Source organism: Pelophylax lessonae, assembly GCF_965119305.1.
Source record: "Pelophylax lessonae genome assembly, chromosome: 1".
In the NCBI taxonomy this organism is placed as follows: Eukaryota; Metazoa; Chordata; class Amphibia; order Anura; family Ranidae; genus Pelophylax; species Pelophylax lessonae.
Window position 1 is genome coordinate 186,750,470 of NC_138768.1, and position 19,007 is coordinate 186,769,476.

The 19,007-nt window shown below is 40.9% G+C and overlaps 1 protein-coding gene across 1 annotated transcript in view; it reads left to right on the forward strand.

The window, feature by feature from the left end:
- The window catches only part of LVRN (laeverin), a 181,599-nt gene that overhangs the window by 79,423 nt on the left and 83,169 nt on the right, over positions 1-19,007 (forward strand). Inside the window, exons 2-3 of the mRNA XM_082243010.1 lie at positions 6,440-6,582; positions 13,730-13,869. Of these exons, the coding sequence (XP_082099136.1) occupies positions 6,440-6,582; positions 13,730-13,869 (283 nt within the window). The remainder of the gene's footprint in view (positions 1-6,439; positions 6,583-13,729; positions 13,870-19,007) is intronic.

Sequence of the window (19,007 nt, forward strand, 5' to 3'; positions counted from 1 at the left end):
CCGCAACAGAAGCGCACCACCCCAGTGTGAACACATTTGTTGATTTTGAATGGAAGAATTTTTCTTGAGCTTTTCTGGCGCTTTCTTCAATGCAAAATCGCTTGAAAAACTCCTCAGCATGAAAGCGGCATAAAGGCTAAAGCTGGATACACACTATATAACTTTTGTTGTTTGATTTCCTTTAGATTTACCGTTAACTATGTATTGCAAGGGCCTTCCTGATTGCATACAAATTGAAAGTGTTTAGGTTTGACCTCATATTATCTGGTTTTGGTAAATCTCAACACTCAAGAGAGAAGGAGACCTTTGCACTGTGCACTAAGTGTATGGAATTTTCTGTACTCATCACCTACAGTGTAATGAATCAGCTACTGCAAAGCGTAAACTCCTATACAGACTTATACAAGTTTACTGGACTAAGACCCCATTCAGACTAGCGCGACTTGTCAGGCGACTTGTCAGCCTGACAAGTTGCGGTCGGTCACTTGCCATCGAGTAGTACAGGACCCGTTCTAATGGGAGCGACACAAGTCGCTCCGACTTAGGAAAAGGGTCCTGTACTACTTTGGGGCGACCTGGGAGCGACTTGCATAGACTTCCATTATACGCTGTGCACCGCGACTTCACAGGTCGCCCCTCGAAGTCGGATCGCCTCAGTGTGAACCGGCTCTAAAACAATGGAGTTGCATGTCTGCAAAATTGTATCTATTCTGTATAGCAGTTCACTCTCTGCAGTAGTTGATTCCTTAGGCTAAGTTCACATGTAGGCGTTTTGGGGCGTTTTTGGGGAGTTTTTCTGCTCTAGGATCAGCTCTCAAAACGCCCAACAAGACCAATCCTATTCATTTCAATGGCCCCTGTTCACATCTGAGCGTTTTGACGTATTAAGCAAAACGCCCAATGCTCAAAAAAGTACATGAGCTTCTTTTTGGGTAGATTACAGGCGTTTTTATTTTTTTTCCATTGGTCACTAGTCAACCTAAAAACGGCTGCACAAAAACGCCTGTAAAACGCCTGAAAAAAAGCCCATAAAATGCCTGGAAAAAAACACCTAAAAAAAAGCCTGTAAATAGCAACGCCAAGATGTGAACGTAGCCTTACTGTTTGGTGGTAAGCATCAGGAATCATCATACACTTTTTTCCACAGTGCAGAAGTCTTCCTCATATTATTTCCTCTTCTGATCAAATATTTTTAGCCTATAGTGTTATGATATTTTTGCTGCTGGTCAAATGTTCTTCAACTCTTGTGGTCGAATGTTCTTAAGTTTTTTTTTTTTTTTTTCTCTTGGGATTCAATGTTATGTTACATTTGCCTTGTGAAAAGCAACTAATAGAGGCATTACAGGTATTGTATGTAATTTTTTTCTGGAATACTGAGATATTCACAAAGCTTTTTCTTTTTAAATAGATCCCTTTAGGTCTATGACATAGAATATATGGAAGTAATTGGAAGATTGGAATTGGATTATTCTGTTCCAGTTCTCTCCATAGAATTTTCAGAGATAGGTGTCATTAAAGCCTTGTGTTATCTCAGTACAGGTTTCCTTTAATCATGCATTCATATTGCTGTACCCAGTGCAGTGCTGTATCTTGGCCTAGGCCGACAAGGCCCAGGCCTAGGGCGGCACTTTGCAGGGGGGCAGCAAAAAAAAAAGGGGCACACCACATGAAAAAAACAGCCTCCTCTTGGCTCCTGCATGAAAAGGGTCCCCCTGGCTTGTGTTACACTTTTAGTTTAGTGCCAGTATTATGAGGCGAATTGGGCAAGAAGGCAGGGTCCAGGAGGCAAATCAGTCTGGCATTCCTATAAAGCAGCCACACTTTTACCTGCCGGTATGATAGGCTGCACTAATGGGCACTGATAGGCTAGACTGATGGCCACTGATGGGGCTGTATTGAGGACCACTGATGAGGCCACACTGATATGCTGCACTGATTGGCACTGATGGGCACTGATGAGGCTGAACTTATGGGAACTGATAAGGCTATGCTGATGGGCACAGATAGACTGTGGTTGTGGTCGGTGGTGTACAGATGACAGGGCGGGTCATAAACAGGAAGGGGTGTGGCCTTTACAGGAAGGGGTAGGTCATATTTAAATTAGGGGGCACAAACTTAGTCAGGCCTAGGGCAGCACAAAACCTAAATACACCACTGACCCAGTGTTGTATAAATTGCGAACATACATTCCCTGCAACGATACTAGAGGGACACTAAATCACTCTATATACAGATGACAGCTGCTATAAATTCACTGACATTCCCTGGAATCTTCAACACTTCTCCAAATGTTTACAGTGTTTTATGACATACATTGAAATCGCTGATATACCCTAAAGTAATAAAGTTTTAAGCCAGAAAATGAGACGCTTTTAAATTGTACATTTAAAAACCTTTACATTTCCAATAGTGTGTTCTGACAAAATTTAATTTTGTTCTGTTTGAGCCACTTAAGTGCCATATAATAATTTACAGTTAATAAGATATGGGATTAAATCTCAACAAGGTGCAAAGTCATTAGCTCACAAAGAATTAAATGAATGATCATGGCACAATCCTAAAATTATAGCTTTAACAGAAATAGAATGCAAAATGGAAGGAGTTAGGAATGTACACAGCAGTTGTCATTTTGGGGAGGTTTAGAACTTGATACAAATATATTCTGCTGTGCATTGATTAAAGATTTGGGGAAGATTAAAATCCTACCATGTCCTTGGTACAGACTGTATCCACTGACGTTATTACAGTTATTACATTAAACCCAATTCTATTTTTTTTTTCTTATAAGTTTATTGTGCAGCTGTTTTGTAAAAAAAAAAAAAGTAGCATTAGCTGAAATCCCACTCTGGGTTGTCCTCTGAAGAGCTTTGTGGTGCAGTGTGGTTAGTCTTCTTCTTGGTTGAATGGCACCTAGTATTAATGTGAATGGATAGTGGTGCGCTATTCATGTGTGTTCGCTATAAACATAAATAAACGTGAATATACAGAAATGACAAAACAATAATCTGATGACTTAAAATCTTTTCTTAACGAACATCATATTCATAGTGGTCAGTATCAGGGTCTGTGATTTTGCATGCAGTGCTTCTTCATTATAACCAAACAAAAACTTTTGTAACAAAGTGCCTCTTTTTTCATAACACTGTTGTGCCAAACACTTCCACCAAGGCACCTTTAAGTGCAGTGCGCGCTCACCTGCAGCACAGCAAATATGTGCAATAAGATGTCAGAGTCCTCCACCTGAAGGACTAATCAGCTTTGCATGAACACATTTCCACATGTCAGCGGACCAGCACCACGATTATGTACAATAGAAAAGGAAATCCCATAGTGCGCAATCCTTAAAATGTTTTATTATGCATAAAAGTAATCCAGAACACTCACATTTTTGGAGGTATAAACAGGCATTGAAAAAGTAGTGTAGGCTGTCTTAGTTCAATCTAGCATGACGGAGTTCCGCTCACTGGCTTTCCAGCTCGGATCACATTCAGACAGCTGAGTCTGACGTCACTAGCTCCTCCTATGCGTTACGTCACCAGACATGTGACTTCCTTAGGCCCCGTAGAGTGGAGACTGCAATGCCAGGCCTTATTATCCACATCAAATGTGCTTCGGGAAGAATGATCAAACATTCCCATACACACTCTCTAATCTTGTGGACAGCCTTTCCAGAAGAGCTGAAGCTGCTATAGCTGCAAAGGGTGGGCCAACTAAATATTGAACCCTACAAACTAAGACTGGGATGCTTTTAAAGTTCACAGGCGTCCCAATACTTTTGGTAATATAGTGTATGTCTGCTGACGTGTGTCGCTCCAGAGAGAACAATGACTGGTCCGATCAGGGTCTCCTGAAAATCTGACAGGCGGACCTGATCGGACCGCCCATGTGAAACCAGCTTTAGGAGCAAAGCACAAAGTGCAGACAAGTACAAAAAAAATCCTGATTGTTGAAATACCATATTTTCCGGCGTATAAGACGACTGGGCGTATAAGACGACCCCCCTAATTTTCATCTACCGGTAATACTTATACTTAGGTTACCTTGGAGATATTATACTCTGCGTATAAGACGACCCCCCATTTTTGGGGGATTTATTTGAGGTTCAAAAGTAGTCTTATACACCAGAAAACACAGTAAGTACTTATGTTGTGCTTTGCTCCTTGTTTTATTTTATTGAACAAGCCCATAAACTTACTTAAAGTGGTATTAAACCCACTTTTAAAAAACGTGCATAAAGGCAGGGTTTTTACGACAGAAGAGACCCTATCAGTCTCCTCTGTCATAAATAATTTCCCCTACCTGTAAGCTGTAATGTACTCTGAGCTTTGCATGTGCGGCTCAGAGTATATTTATGGCACCCAATGTGTGGTGATGTGACTCCAGTGTGCATGAGCGGGAGTGACGTCATCACACCTTGGCCATTCAAGCAGCTCTTGCAAGACCTGGAAGAAAGATCGGGTGAAGATAGTAGTGCCAGGGACCCACAGGATTTAAGCTATTTTTTTTTTTATTTTGTATTGGATAGAGTGAGGAAAGGGCAAAACCTTTCCTATGTTTTTATTGCTGATTTCATCCCCATAAGAGAGATTTTCCATAATTTCCTGTACCAATTGATAGTGGACCTGGGGCAGGAAGTGAAGGGATATTTCCCAGCATGGACACAATCAAATCTTGTAAAGCTTCTACCCTTACCACATGTACTAAAATGTGTTTTTATTGCTGCCTCTTATTTCCAATGGAGAGATGGCCCCTTATTTCCTCTCTTGGTGATCACTGTCAGTGGAACAGATGATAATAGCGCAATTTTTTCTTCATGTGACATGATAAAAAAATCCCCAGCTAACCAGAATAACAAACCTGATTTAAAAGCTCTTTCTAACATTGAGTTATTACACACCTTTTTTTACACATGTGTGAAGCCTAGCCTAGGCACATCTCCGAAGTGTAGTTCCAAACTCTAAATCGGGACATATCCATACTGGCATGGGACACAGATGGCAATAAAAGTTCCATTTTGAGTTTTATTTTTCATATTATGTATAAAATATTACATATGAAGTGTTGTATCCACATACGTTCCTTTTACACTAGCAGCAGTATTTACTGCCCCACACAAATTGATCACATTTCAGAGGACAGTGAAAGAGTGTTTGCAGGCATTCAGTGGGTAAAACTGACTATTTCTGATGCCAATTATTTATTTATTTTTGACTGCTAAACTATGATTTTGCATTGCAGGACCATGCCATAATTGCAAGCCAAGCATTTGGCTCATGGTGGCAGGACGGTCCCGTTCATTTAAATGACAAACTTTGCATGTTGTGTTAAAATTGCAGCACCACAAGGCAAATGTACAATGTGTACTCATGTTAGTGTTACCATGCCTGCTAGTAGGTAGGTAGTCAAGGGTCAGTTAACCACCTCAGCTCCGGAAGGTTTTACCCCTTCATGACCATGCCCCATTATGTCGCTTTGCCTGTATGGGCCGCTCATCTGCAGTACATTGTGGGTGGGTGGTCCGGAAGTGGTTTACCCCCCCCCCCCCCCCCCCTGGCCACCCTTGTAAAAGAAGAAGTCTAAGGATCACTTATTAATGATGCTAGCTATTTAACACTATACAGGAAATTAATAAATTATACACTTTTGTGACTGCATCCATGTCTCATGTGACATATGAAGCTCCCTGTGATCTTCAAGTATATGTCATCTCCATAACATAAAGGGGAAGTGTTCTGTTCTCCAGCAGAGAACTCAGGCAAAGCTGACAACACTGCTTGGGATTTGAATGCAGTAGAGATGGAGTTGCTAGCTACCTCACTACAGGGATTTAGGAGACTACTGGAGTTATGGCAGGAGGAACAGGTATTTTTCTATACCTGTATCATTTTAAAGAGACACACCATGAGCATTAAGAGGCCAGTGTGGCACTGCACAGATTACTTCTTACTCCTGCACCTTATCTCAGGCCCATTCAAAGCCTGAACTTGATACACTTCAATGCCAGTCAACTATTTAAAAAGCTGTGTAGGGCTCTCTGTTCATGGTAATGCAGTCTTAGATTATGGACACATAAGTGCATGTTGTATTCATCGACACTTGTACCTCATTACATCTGTTGAAAGTAAAATAAACTTCCAGCAACTTTTAGAAAAACAGACGTAGGTATTGCATTGTTGAATGAAAGATATATATTATTTTGTAAGTAAAGGGGCAAATAACAGGACAAATAATTTGTTGCCATGTCCTCACATTGTGCGTACCCTTATACTTATTGTTTATATTGATTCCGTCTGATTTACTTTTTATTTTTCAGTTCCATTTCTCCCCTGGGGTCCGAGTCTGTGTATTAATAACATGTATAGCAGGGGTCCTACAAATAAACAAAGCTTGAGAACATTTGATCCCAGTCTGTTAACTGCTTCTCATTTTCTCTCTGCAGAGTCGTAGTGGGATCGGAGTTGGAGCCAGCATCTGCCAGGACAGTTTATCCATGCTTTGATGAACCCGCATTGAAAGCAACCTTTAAAACTAGGATTGTCCACAATTCCAGTTATGTGGCCCTTTCTAATATGCCAGCTATAGGTAGGTAAATGTATTCTAGTTCAAAAGTCTTACTTTATATCATGAGTCTTCAAACTATGGCCCTCCAGTTGTTCAGGAACTACAATTCCCATCATGCCTAGTCATGTCTGTGAATGTCAGAGTTTTACAATGCCTCATGGGATGTGTAGTTCCGCAACAGCTGGAGGGCCTTCGTTTGAGGATCCCTGCTTTATATGATTAAATAAAGTATTAATTAACTGGTCATTTATATTATTAGTAATAAGTAACATTAAATATTACTTAATAAATATTAGTAATTAGTACATAGGAAATCTATGTTGTGTAAGCATGTATGCTGCCATTACTGTGCTCACCTTCTGAAAATGCTGATTCCAGCCTGTAATGATGGTCCAGTAGTTTCAGGGCTTTCGAAACTGTTGACCCCAATCAATTTTGTTGGTTGAAGTTTAGAATTTCTGACTTGACTCTGATCAGTATTCTTCATTAGAGATTAGTGGTCTCCCACTTCTACTCAAACCCCAGGTGCTGGGTCTACCTGAACCATCCAAGCTCTCTGTCCAGAAGCAAGGATAAGGGCCACTGTACACCAGATAAATTACAAATGTCCACATTTATTGTAAAGCATTTACAAATTCTACTCTCTGGGACTGCTTCCTTTAATGCATTAAACCCAATCAGGGCTTGGTTGTAGAGATAGTTGTAGAGATCTCTACGACTAAGTCCTGATTGCTTGAAACTCATTAAAGGGGGTAGTCCAGGGAGGGCACTGTAACAACCATGTTTGTGGATGCCTTACAATAATCATGCACATTTGGGATTTATCCATTGTGCAATTGCTCTTACTCTTGTTTCTGGCCAGTGGTGCTGCCACACTGTAGAAAGCCTCTATTAAACTGCATTCACACATAGGTGCTTTTGTGATTTCAGTTGCATGAGCGTTGCGCATTTTAAATGCATTGGTCTCAAATATGTAATGCACAGTTTGTTAGTAACCGCATCAAAGATACGGATAGCAGGACTTTTTCCAATTTTCTGAGCCCGCAACCTACCCAACCCTATGTGACCCTGGTAGCTGTTATTCAGTCTCAAATAGCTATTGTTTTAACCCAAGATTGGGCAGTTAATTCCAATATATTCAAATGTGGCAAGTAAGTTACCTGTTTGATGCACCCTATATAGCTCACTGAATGCAAGTTCCTTCACTCACGGTTCATTTCTTCCATGGTCAGGTGCAACAAAATATCATGCAATAACAATATGAGGATAAGGTGCTGTCTAGTCTGTAAAAAGGCAGCTGTTGTGGACATTTTCCATGCGCACATGTAGGTTGCAGCATCTTCTCCTATCTCTGCTGAAAATTAGGTGTGTGCACAACATACTGAAATATCAACTGCAATATCTGTTTTACTATTAGGGCATGTGTATTAGGTTTTGGGCTTGTGACTGAAGGAAAATACAGAATCCTTTTTGGTGCTGTGAAAACTTGGGGGTTGTTTATGTTGCAGAGTGCGACCACTGGGTGCAGCGGAGTCCATTCAGATCAGACATTGTGGAGTAAACAGGAACTTGCTTCTTTATTGGAACATAACACAGAAAGCAAAGATATCACCTCATTGTAATAAGAACAACAGACAGGAAGAGATAATCAACAAGTTCAGTACAGTGTACAGGATATTACAACACATCATAGAAAATGCATAGCATATCACTGAGCATTAGCGACATCTAGTGTCCTATTTGTAAACTGCAGTTAATCTGTAATAGGCTAAGTTGTTGTATCTCCAACAGTTTAGCTCATGCGTAGCACTTGCCAGTGAGTTCAGTCCACGCCAGATATGCCTTTTTAGGGCTTTTCCTTCCCAATTTTATGAAAACAGAAAGAAAAGTTCACAAACAAATAGCTTCCCATGCAGGGGTTTCCACCATTAATATTAAAACAGAAACACTATTTAGCCTAGCGGCTCTCTTTAGTGGCTCTGTTGCTCCGGCCTCATGCCTTGGTGCTTCAGACCACCTAACATATGTCTGAGTGCTAGTGCAGTAAAGCTGAGCTTTGTCAGCTCTCTGTCTCTTTCCTGCAGCTCCCTGCTGCTCTGTCTTTCAGGCTCGGGCCTCTGTCTGTCCTGTCCTGTACAGCACAGGGCAGATATTCACACCCCTCTGCTCCCTTGTAGCCACACACTGACTCCTGGTAGGGTTGAACCCTGAACTCTAACCCTACCTATCCTAAGAACCCAACACACACCTATACCATCAGTGTGCCGTTCTCTCCAAAACCTAGTCCGGACTGTCTTTTTCCACAGTGGCATGACCTCGCACTGCCACAGTGCAATCCATGTGCATTTGGCATCAGTTTGAAATGCTCCTGAAAATATTCAGAGTTCATCAACAGGTGCATTTGACCTCTGCTACTCCGAGCCCAGGTGAACAAACGATAAGGAGCGGCCTCAGCCTACATGTCTCCACCAGACCACAAACCGTGAATCATTTTGCCCCGCTCATCAGGACCTAGTCATAAGGTTAAGCCCTGATGGGGCAAAATGCATCAGGGTGTGTGGTTTGGTGGAGACATGTAGGCTGAGGCCGCTCCTTATTGTTTGTTCATCAGAGCTGGTCGGGAGTAGCAGCGATCCTTTCCTCTTTACATTTACTAGCTATCTGGATTAGTATCAGGTTTTAGCCTGTACCCCATGCTCTGGGACACATGGATATACTTTCACCCCTACTTTGAGTGGTGACAAACGCAATGTAACAAGTCACAGGTGCATTTGACCTGCAGGGGACCTGTATTTGACCTGCTTGACCTAATTCTAGGCAAGTTCAAGCTGCTTTTTGCATTCATATTAACTAGCATAGCAAGAGAAGCAGTTCAGATGTGAACAAAACCCAGTCGACACGGCCTTAAGTGACACTAAACTGTATCTTTATTATTAACAAACATACACATCTACTACTTAATGGCCCTGTATATATATATATATATATATATATATATATATATATATATATATATATATATATATATATATATTGTTTTTAAATAATTTCTTATTGTGTTTTTCTGCCTCCTTGTAATATCCTCCATGAGCACCCAAACCTCTCCTTTTACCTTCATTCCCATTTGTTTGGAATGAGTAGTGCACATTAGTTGCAGTTATGAACACTGCTCTTTGCAAATTTCAAATTCCATAGTCCCCATTTCAACGCCGTTCCTACATTTAGTGGGACTGTAAAAAGTAGCCACCCTCTAACAGGAAGTCAGATCACTGCAGCAAAAAAAAAAAAAAAAAAAGAATTTGGAAATTTGGAGAAGGCTGAGAGCAATAGAAAGTACTTTTCTAAATTAGGAATACATACTTGAACATTTTTTTTTTTTTAAACCCAGAGTTTAGTGTCACTTTAATGTTTAATTGCATCATACAACTGCGTGTTTTACTTGGACCTCGTTCTGATCTTTTAAACTCCAGTTAAGCATAATGACTCTTTGCTGTAGACCCCATTGCTGCCATTTATCTGCACTACATGCAGTTGTCCTCCATCATTTTATTGAGACAGTAGCATAGTATCAATTGATAAATATTATTGCTGTTAGTAATGTAGCTGAGCTAGGCTATGTGCACAGATTTTCGCTAGTGTTTATGCCAGGGCTGCTTTTTATTCTCAGTCTGGCATTACCCCTGAATTCATAAACCTAAATAACATTGCCTTACACACATCCAAATATTCCAGCTCATGCCATTATATTATTATTATTTTAAAAATGTTTATGCCAATTTGAATTTAAAATCATTTTCAATCTGTAAGCATTTTTAGCATGCAGTTAGTAATTTACCACGATGGGCAAAAAACCATCTCGTCACATTTGTTTAATCAACACATTTTCCAGAGCATAAAGACACAGTCCTATAATCTGAACATGAGATACATATGTATAGTCATCAATTCAAGTATTATAAGGTCTCCACCTAAAAACACATCTGAAACAGTACTTTTATATCAAACAAAAATATCTAAATTCATCAAGCCATTAGTGCTAATGAAAACAATTAATGCAGAAAACTGAAAAAGATGCTCAAGGGTTATTTTTTGTTAATTGAATTTTCAATTCGGTTTAATAAATTACCTTCTTCTGGTTCGCAAACTATTTTGAAAGATCTTACAGTATTTACAATAAGAGCGACAGCATTCCTTTGCAAGTGATTTTCACACAATTTGAACAGTGTGTGCATCATCTGAAAATGTTAACATGTTGATCAGCCTAGTTGCAGAGACTACTTAGAGACTGTACAATCAAAGGGGCAGGAGATGAATTAATAAGTAAAAGAGGTCATGGTGTCAATCAGTCTAAATACTCAGCAATGTAAATAGCCCGTGTACAGCAGTCAAACGCTTTCCTCAGTTCACAAACTTTTAAAGTGAAACTAAAGTTAAAAAATAAAAAATTGGGAACAGGAAGACTTTATCGCAGAAGAGACATGCAATCATAAATAGTTGTGAATGAACAGGATGCTCTGAGGAGAGCTATTCCTGTTCATTTAAGTGAGACATGGGGGGTCTCTTTAGACCGCTGATACTTCACCAAAGCACCCCCAACAGGGTTGCAAAAAGATAAAAAAAATAAAAATAAAATTGTATAATATTATATAATAAAAATAAAAAACTACTGACACGGTCCATTGCCCTTCTGACGCCATCCACTGCTCTATTGACATTGTCCTCTGCCCTACTGACACCATTCACTGCCCTACTGACACTGTCCACTGCCCTACTAACATTGCCCTACTGGCACTGTCCACTGCTCTACTGACACCATCTATTGCCCCATTGACACAAGTTAAAAAATAATAAAATTGGGAACAGGCAGACTTTACTGCAGAAGAGACATGCAATCGTAAACAATTGTGAATGAACAGGATGCTCTGTAGAGAGCTATTCCTGTTCATTTAAGTGAGACATCAGGGGTCTGTTTAGACCCCTGATACTTCAACAAAGCCCCCCCCCCAACTGGGCTGCAAAAAAATGTAAAAAATAATAAAAAATAAAATTGTATAATACAATATAATAAAAATAAAAAACTGCTGACACTGCCACTATCCTACTGCCACCATCCACTGCTCTATTAAAATTGTCCTCTGCCCTACTAACAAAGTCCTCTGCCCTACTGACACGGCTGCTGCTTTACTGGCACCATTCATTGCCCTACTGACACTGTCCACTACCCTACTGACACTGTCTGCTGCCCTACTGATACTGTCCACTACCCTACTGACACCATCCACTGCTCTGATACCGTCCATTGCTCTACTGACACCATCCACTGCTCTACTAACACTGTCCACTGCTCTGGCAACGTCCATTGCTCTACTGACACCATCCACTGCCCTACTGACACTGTCCACTGCTCTACTGACACAATCCACTGCTCTACTGACACTGTCCACTGCCCTACTGACACTGTCCACTGCCTTACTGACACAATCCACTGCCCTACTAACACTATCCTACTGACACTGTCCACTTCCCTACTGACATTGTCCACTGCTCTACTGACACTGCCCTACTGACACTGTCCACTGCTCTACTGACACCATCCATTGCCCTACTGACACCGTCCACTGCCCTACTGACACTGTCCACTGCCCTACTGACACCATCCACTGCCCTACTGACACTGTTAATTGCCCTACTAACACTGCCCTACTGGCACTGTCCACTGCTCTACTGACACCATCCATTGCCCTACTGACACTGTCTACTGCCCTACTGACACTGTCCACTGCCCTATTTACACCGTCCACTGCCCTACTGACACTGTCCACTGCCCTACTGACACTGTTCATTGCCCTACTGACACTGACCTGCTGACACTATCCACTGTCTTACTGACACTGTCCACTGCTCTACTGACACTGCCCTACTGACATTGTCAACTGCTCCACTGACACCATCCAATCCCCTACTGACACTGTCCACTGCCTTACTGACACTGTCCACTGCCCTGCTGACACTATCCACTGCCTTACTGACACCGTCCACTGTCCTACTGACACCGTCTACTGCCCTACTGACACTGTCTACTACTCTACTGACTGACACTGTCCACCTTTTAAGGTATATTTTTACAGTGAAATAACAAAATTGTGTACAGCGCCAAAACAATGTATAAAAACATGTAAATGGGAACTTAATAGAAAACAAAGTCCATAAAGTCCACAGATGAGTGCATGAAAGCCAATTATTAATGGAAACAAAAGGAAGGAAATCCAACACCAAATAATATTTTTACAGTGACATTTGTTTTATTGTATTTATCTAAATTTTTTACTATTTATTTAGGGGTTGCTAGTTAATTTCTTTTTCAGTTTGCTTACCCCTGGAATAAAGGAAAATACTGTTCATTATGTATATTCTGGACTGTTTTTGGATGTAAATAGTTCAAGCAACAAGCTTTTAATGTAAAAAATAAATGTAACAAAAAAAAATTAACAAATAGGGTGCCTTTGCAAGTCACTTAGTTTAATGCCGACAGCCAGTTAACTCCTTCCTGCCCGCAATCTGTATAGTAACGTTCCCTAGCCTGATGCCTTGTGTGGAGGACAACTTTATAACATTCTCCCCTATCAGAACTGTTATTGACAGCTGGGGTTTCAATTAAACCAATCAGAGTGATTTCTGATCATGAGCTCTGCAGGCTCAATTCACAATTCACATAAATGAAAGCCTTTAGCCTGCATATGAACATTGCCACTTTCAGGCTCCAATGTGTGCATTTGTGTGCAGCTGTCAGCCTATAAGAAAAACAGCATTTTCTTTTATTAAAACAACATACCCAATAAAAACCTTATATGTATGTCCCCCAAAAAAAGACGTATTATTAAGGCATTCATACAAAAGATGTATTAAGACTGAGTTATTGTTAACTGACACATGCCGATGCTGCAAAATTTGGCCTGGGAATCTAGGCACTGATGGTGCAAAAGGGTTAGGAAATGATTTCTGATAGGTTAGTTTTGGTTAATGCACCTTGTATATGTTACAATAATAAATATCCCTAAAGCTTTATATCTTACTGTATGAACTGAAATGTGGGATGTGTGTATTTTTTGTTCTGTGTCAAATATGTGTTTGAATATCTCTTTAGTAAATGGAATTCCTTTTCCTGCAGCTTTGTCCGAAAGGGAGGATGAAAATGGAACTAAATGGACGGTTACCACATTTAACACTACTCTGAAAATGTCAACCTATATCACTGCTTTTGTGGTATGTGATTTTGATTACGTGAACACGACGGAAAGGGGCAGCGAGGTAAATTTAATCTTTTTAGGTGCTTGATGAAGCTTTTTAGCAACATTTACATTTATTCACACTGATACATAGTTACATAGTTAGTGAGGTTGAAAAAAGACATCAGTCCATCCAGTTCAACCTATGATGTGTGTGTGTGTGTGTTTGCTTTTAACCGTACATTGTATACCCCTGTATGTTGTGGTCTTTAAGGTGTCCATCTAATAGTTTTTTGAAACTATCAATGCTCCCTGCTGATACGACTGCTTGTGGAAGAGAATTCCACATCCTTACCGCTCTTACAGTGAAGAACCCCTTACCTCAAGTTTTAGCGAGTGGCCACGTGTCTTATTGTATCTCCTTTCTCTGAATAGTTTGTTCCTTATGCTCGGGTCGCCAGTACAGTATTTGTACATTGATATCATATCCCCCCTCAATCGTCTCTTCTCCAGAGAGAATAGGTTCAGTGCTTGTAGTCTTTCCTCATAGCTAATGTCCTCCATTCCTCTAATTATTTTTGTTGCCCTTCTCTGGACTTTCTCCAGTTCCAGCACATCCTTCCTGAGGACCGGTGCCCAGAACTGGACAGCATACTCCAGATGTGGCCGGACCAGAGTCTTGTAGAGCGGGAGAATATTCTCTTTATTTCTGGAGTGAATCCCCTTTTTTATACAACCCAGTATTCTGTTGGCTTTGCTTGCGGCGGCTTGGCATTGCATGCCACTGCCAAGCCTGTTGTCTACCAGTACCCCCAAGTCCTTTTCCATCCTAGACTCACCCAGAGGTTCCCCCCCTAGTGAGTAGCTTGCTTTCTGGTTTCTGGCCCCCAAGTGCATTACTTTAAAATTTTTCAACATTAAATCTCATCTGCCATGTAGTTGCCCACCCCGTTATTTTGTTCAGGTCCGCTTGCAAGGTTTCCACATCCTGCATAGAAGATATTGGCATGCCTAGTTTAGTATCATCCGCAAATACTGAGATTGTACTAGATATCCCCTCCTCCAGATCATTTATGGATAATTTAAACAGGATTGGTCCCAGGACAGAACCCTGGGGGACCCCACTTTCCACACCCGCCCAATCCGAGTACTCCCCATTAATCACCACCCTCTGGACTCTCCCCTGGAGCCAGTTCTCTATCCAGGTACTCACCTTATGGTCCATACCTACCTTCCTTAGTTTGTACAGTAAGCGTTTGTGGAGAACGGTGTCAAAGATACGTTGTGGTAACGTGGCAAAATGTGCATATTACTGCACATAACTACAACGCGCATCAATGTATGCAACTAAGAAAAGTGTGTAGCAATGGCATTTATTTTTCATGGCACCCCAATGTACCTAATCAGTACAACGCAAGCATTGTATCACACAGCAACGCACAGATGTGAACAGTCCACATATTGAAGAAAATAGTACGGGTGCCTTAAAGGAGAAGTACAGCCAAAGCTTGTTTGACTGTACTTCTCCTGTGAATCATAAGGGTGCAGTGTGTTCTGCACTCCTGAGACTCCTTTTCAGCAGACAGCGGGCTGAAGTCTGCAGTCGGCTGATGTCACAGAGCCGGTCAAGGCTGGGGCAAGATCACAACAATATGGTCGGGGTCCACCCACAACCTTGGACCAGCACCTGGCTCGGCCTCTCATTGAGTTGCTCAGAGCTGTAGCCAGCCACTCCCGCCCCCTCCACAGCCCAGCACTCCAGGGAGTGATGGGAGTGATTAACAATCACCAGCTCTCTGCTCAGGGAGCTCTGAGAACTGAACGATCTGCGGTGTTTGATTGCTCGGCTCTCAGTCTTAGAGCTGCGGGGGACAGATGCAGCATCAGATCATGCTGCATCCTCCTAGGTAAGTATGATTCTTGAAAAAAAAAAAAAGCGCAACACACCTCAACACACAAAAAAGTGTGCATTAACATAAGGAATAGTGTGAACAAGCCCCTGCTGTCCCTTATGGAGTACAACAAATTATTCAAAATTTCTTTCTAAGAGTACATCTACAGATTTAGTGACCTAATGCTATGTACCTGTTCAAATGAAAGCCTAACTCCAGACAAAAATTAAATTTATTGTGCATCAGTTAAGTTGGCCACTGAAGAAAGGAAAGACACTGCTCCAGGTGTATAGTGTGTGGTGATTGCCAGGAGATAGGATATCCAGTAGAGTGCTGGCCCCCGGCCTGCCTCCGTGGGAACACTTGTAGGAAAAGAATTAGCCGCACATCCAGGGATTCCAATAGGTTTCAAATACCTTTAATTTCCAAAAGTTGCAAATGATGACACCAAAGACACCAGCATGAAGTCTCGTAGACGCGTTTCACACATACATCTTGTGCTTAATCATTACAATGACTGTAGCTGACTATAGATCTTAAATAGACCGCCCAATGAAAACAGGTGTACCGGGGGCGGTAACAATCAGCAGTTGTGCACAACTCAATTAATCACCTAGCCTCATCCCCAAAGGGCATCTCAGTGGTGATTTAAATATAAAAATCAAGCTGAAGTTCCAGCCCATCGTGTGTACCGTGAACTCACCCATACACACAAAGACCTGGACCGACAATCACATAGAAAAACGTTTAAAAAAACGTTTAAAAAAAAAAACGTTCAAAAAAACGTGTAAAAAGTACCAATGAAAATCATTGGAAAAAATGTGAATACATACAATGTAACAAACAGAGAAGAATAATGACTATAACAAATGTAAGAACCTTTGTGTAGTATGTGTATGTACCTGTATGTCGGTATACACCCACACATACCTGAATACACTTCCTACATAAATATACAGAAATACAAAAATAGGTACATAAAAACATTGTGTCTTCCATATGGTGTATTATCACCACAGAAGGATGCATGAACTCGTGCATCCATGTATACATTACAAGGAAACTAACCCCAACACATTAACCATGTGGACACATGTAATCCACCTAAAAGGAGAATAAACCATAATGTAAAGTATACTCAAAAAAATATAGTTTGTGGACATGTGCCCATACAGAAATGTATGTGGATAACGGAACAATAGCATGATCATAAATATGGATCTTGTAAAAATACATGGCATAGAGCAATGTGAAAAAGAGGAAAAGGTGTCATCATTTGCAACTTTTTGGAAATAAAGGTATTTGAAACCTATTGGAATCCCTGGATGTGCGGCTAATTCTTTTCCTACAAGTTAAGCTGGCCAGGCATGCCATCCCTGTTGAACTGGCTGAATTTTGATCCTTGTATGGGAAAGATGGCTGTACAGAATTTGATCTACTGATTGAATCCTGTACAATCACTCTCTGAGATTTTTCTGCAGCTATAGCTGCGCTGCGCTTAACAATGTACAATGGCACAGCGGGAAGATTCCCCCATCCATATTGAGTGTGTGGATGTAGGAGTTGAGTAATTTTTTTTTTTTGTTCAACCCAGTGTACGAAAAAGCCGTGGAACCCAGCTTTGTTCAACCCAGTGTCAAAAAAGTGTAGGGAGCCGTGGAACCCAGCTTACTTTAGAGAGGTTGGGAAATCCCTGTCTCAGCTCCCCAGGTCCCTCATGTTACCAGTGGGGTACCTCAGGGATCTGTACTGGGACCAATTTTGTTTAATATCTTCATAAGTGATATTGCAAAAGGCCTCGATGGTAAGGTTTGTCTTTTTGCTGATGACACAAAGATATGTAACAGGGTTGATGTTCCTGGAGGGAAACGCCAAATGGAAAAGGATTTAGGAAAACTAGAAGAATGGTCAGAACTCTGGCAACTGAAATTTAATGTGGATAAGTGCAAGATAATGCACCTGGGGCGTAAAAACCCAAGGGCAGAATATAGAATATTTGACACAGTCCTGACCTCAGTATCTGAGGAAAGGGATTTAGGAGTAATTATTTCAGAAGACTTAAAGGTGGGAAGACAATGTAATAGAGCAGCACGAAATGCCAGCAGAATGCATGGATGTATAGGGAGAGCTATAAGCAGTAGAAAGAGAGAAGTGCTTATGCCGCTGTACAGAACACTGGTGAGACCTCACTTGGAGTATTGTGCGCAGTACTGGAGGCCATATCTCCAGAAGGATATAGATACTCTAGAGAGAGTTCAGAGAAGAGCTACTAAACTAGTACATGGATTGCAGGAAAAAACTTACCAGGAAAGGTTAAAGGACCTTAACATGTATAGCTTGGAAGAAAGAAGAGACAGAGGGGATATGATAGAAACTTTTAAATACATAAAGGGAATCAACTCGGTAAAGGAGGAGAGCATATTTAAAAGAAGAAAAACTACCACAAGAGGACACAGTTTTAAATTAGAGGGGCAAAGGTTTAAAAGTAATATGAGGAAGTATTACTTTACTGAGAGAGTAGTGGATGCATGGAATAATCTTCCTGCAGAAGTGGTAGCTGCAAACACAGCGAAGGAGTTTAAGCATGCATGGGGTAGGCATAAGGCTATCCTTCATATAAGATAGGGCCAGGGACTATTCATAGGATTCAGATATATTGGGCAGACTAGATGGGCCAAATGGTTCTTATCTGCCGACACATTCTATGTTTCTATGTTTCTATGTGTAAGTCACCCTGTGTCTATTAGGGGCACAGGGTGAATGAGAAAATGATGGACAACTACTTAATGGACACTGAGAATGTGGTTTGGATTACTTCAAATGGGACAGTACTATTTATCCACAATATCCCTAAAGAAATCTATGATGCATTATTTCTATAGTATCAGAATGATGGAACATTGTGTGAGATTTGCCTCATAGACTATTGTAAGTAGGAGCCAGACCGTCTGCTACTGGGGTCTCCTGCTACTGTCTGTTTAATAAGGTGTTCTGTGTTTATACGTAGGATAATGTGTAATGTTCTTTGTTTTAGCCTTGTTGCTGGCCAGTCTCGTCACCCAGGCTGGTTTAAGTGCTGAATTAATTAGCATGTTAATGAAATCACTGTCAGCTATTAGTTGCTAGTGGTAAAGTAGTATACTGTTTGTGTTGGTTGTTCCTTAGTTATGTTAATTATATTTCTGTATGCATACGTTAATGTAATCAGGCCCCGGAACTGGTAGGGTATATATTCTGTGTGAGTTTGTTCAAAAAAGAGTTCCAGATCTTATACTAGCTATTCTCGGCTAGTCTTCCATATTGGTGCTGTAATATCTGATATCTATGT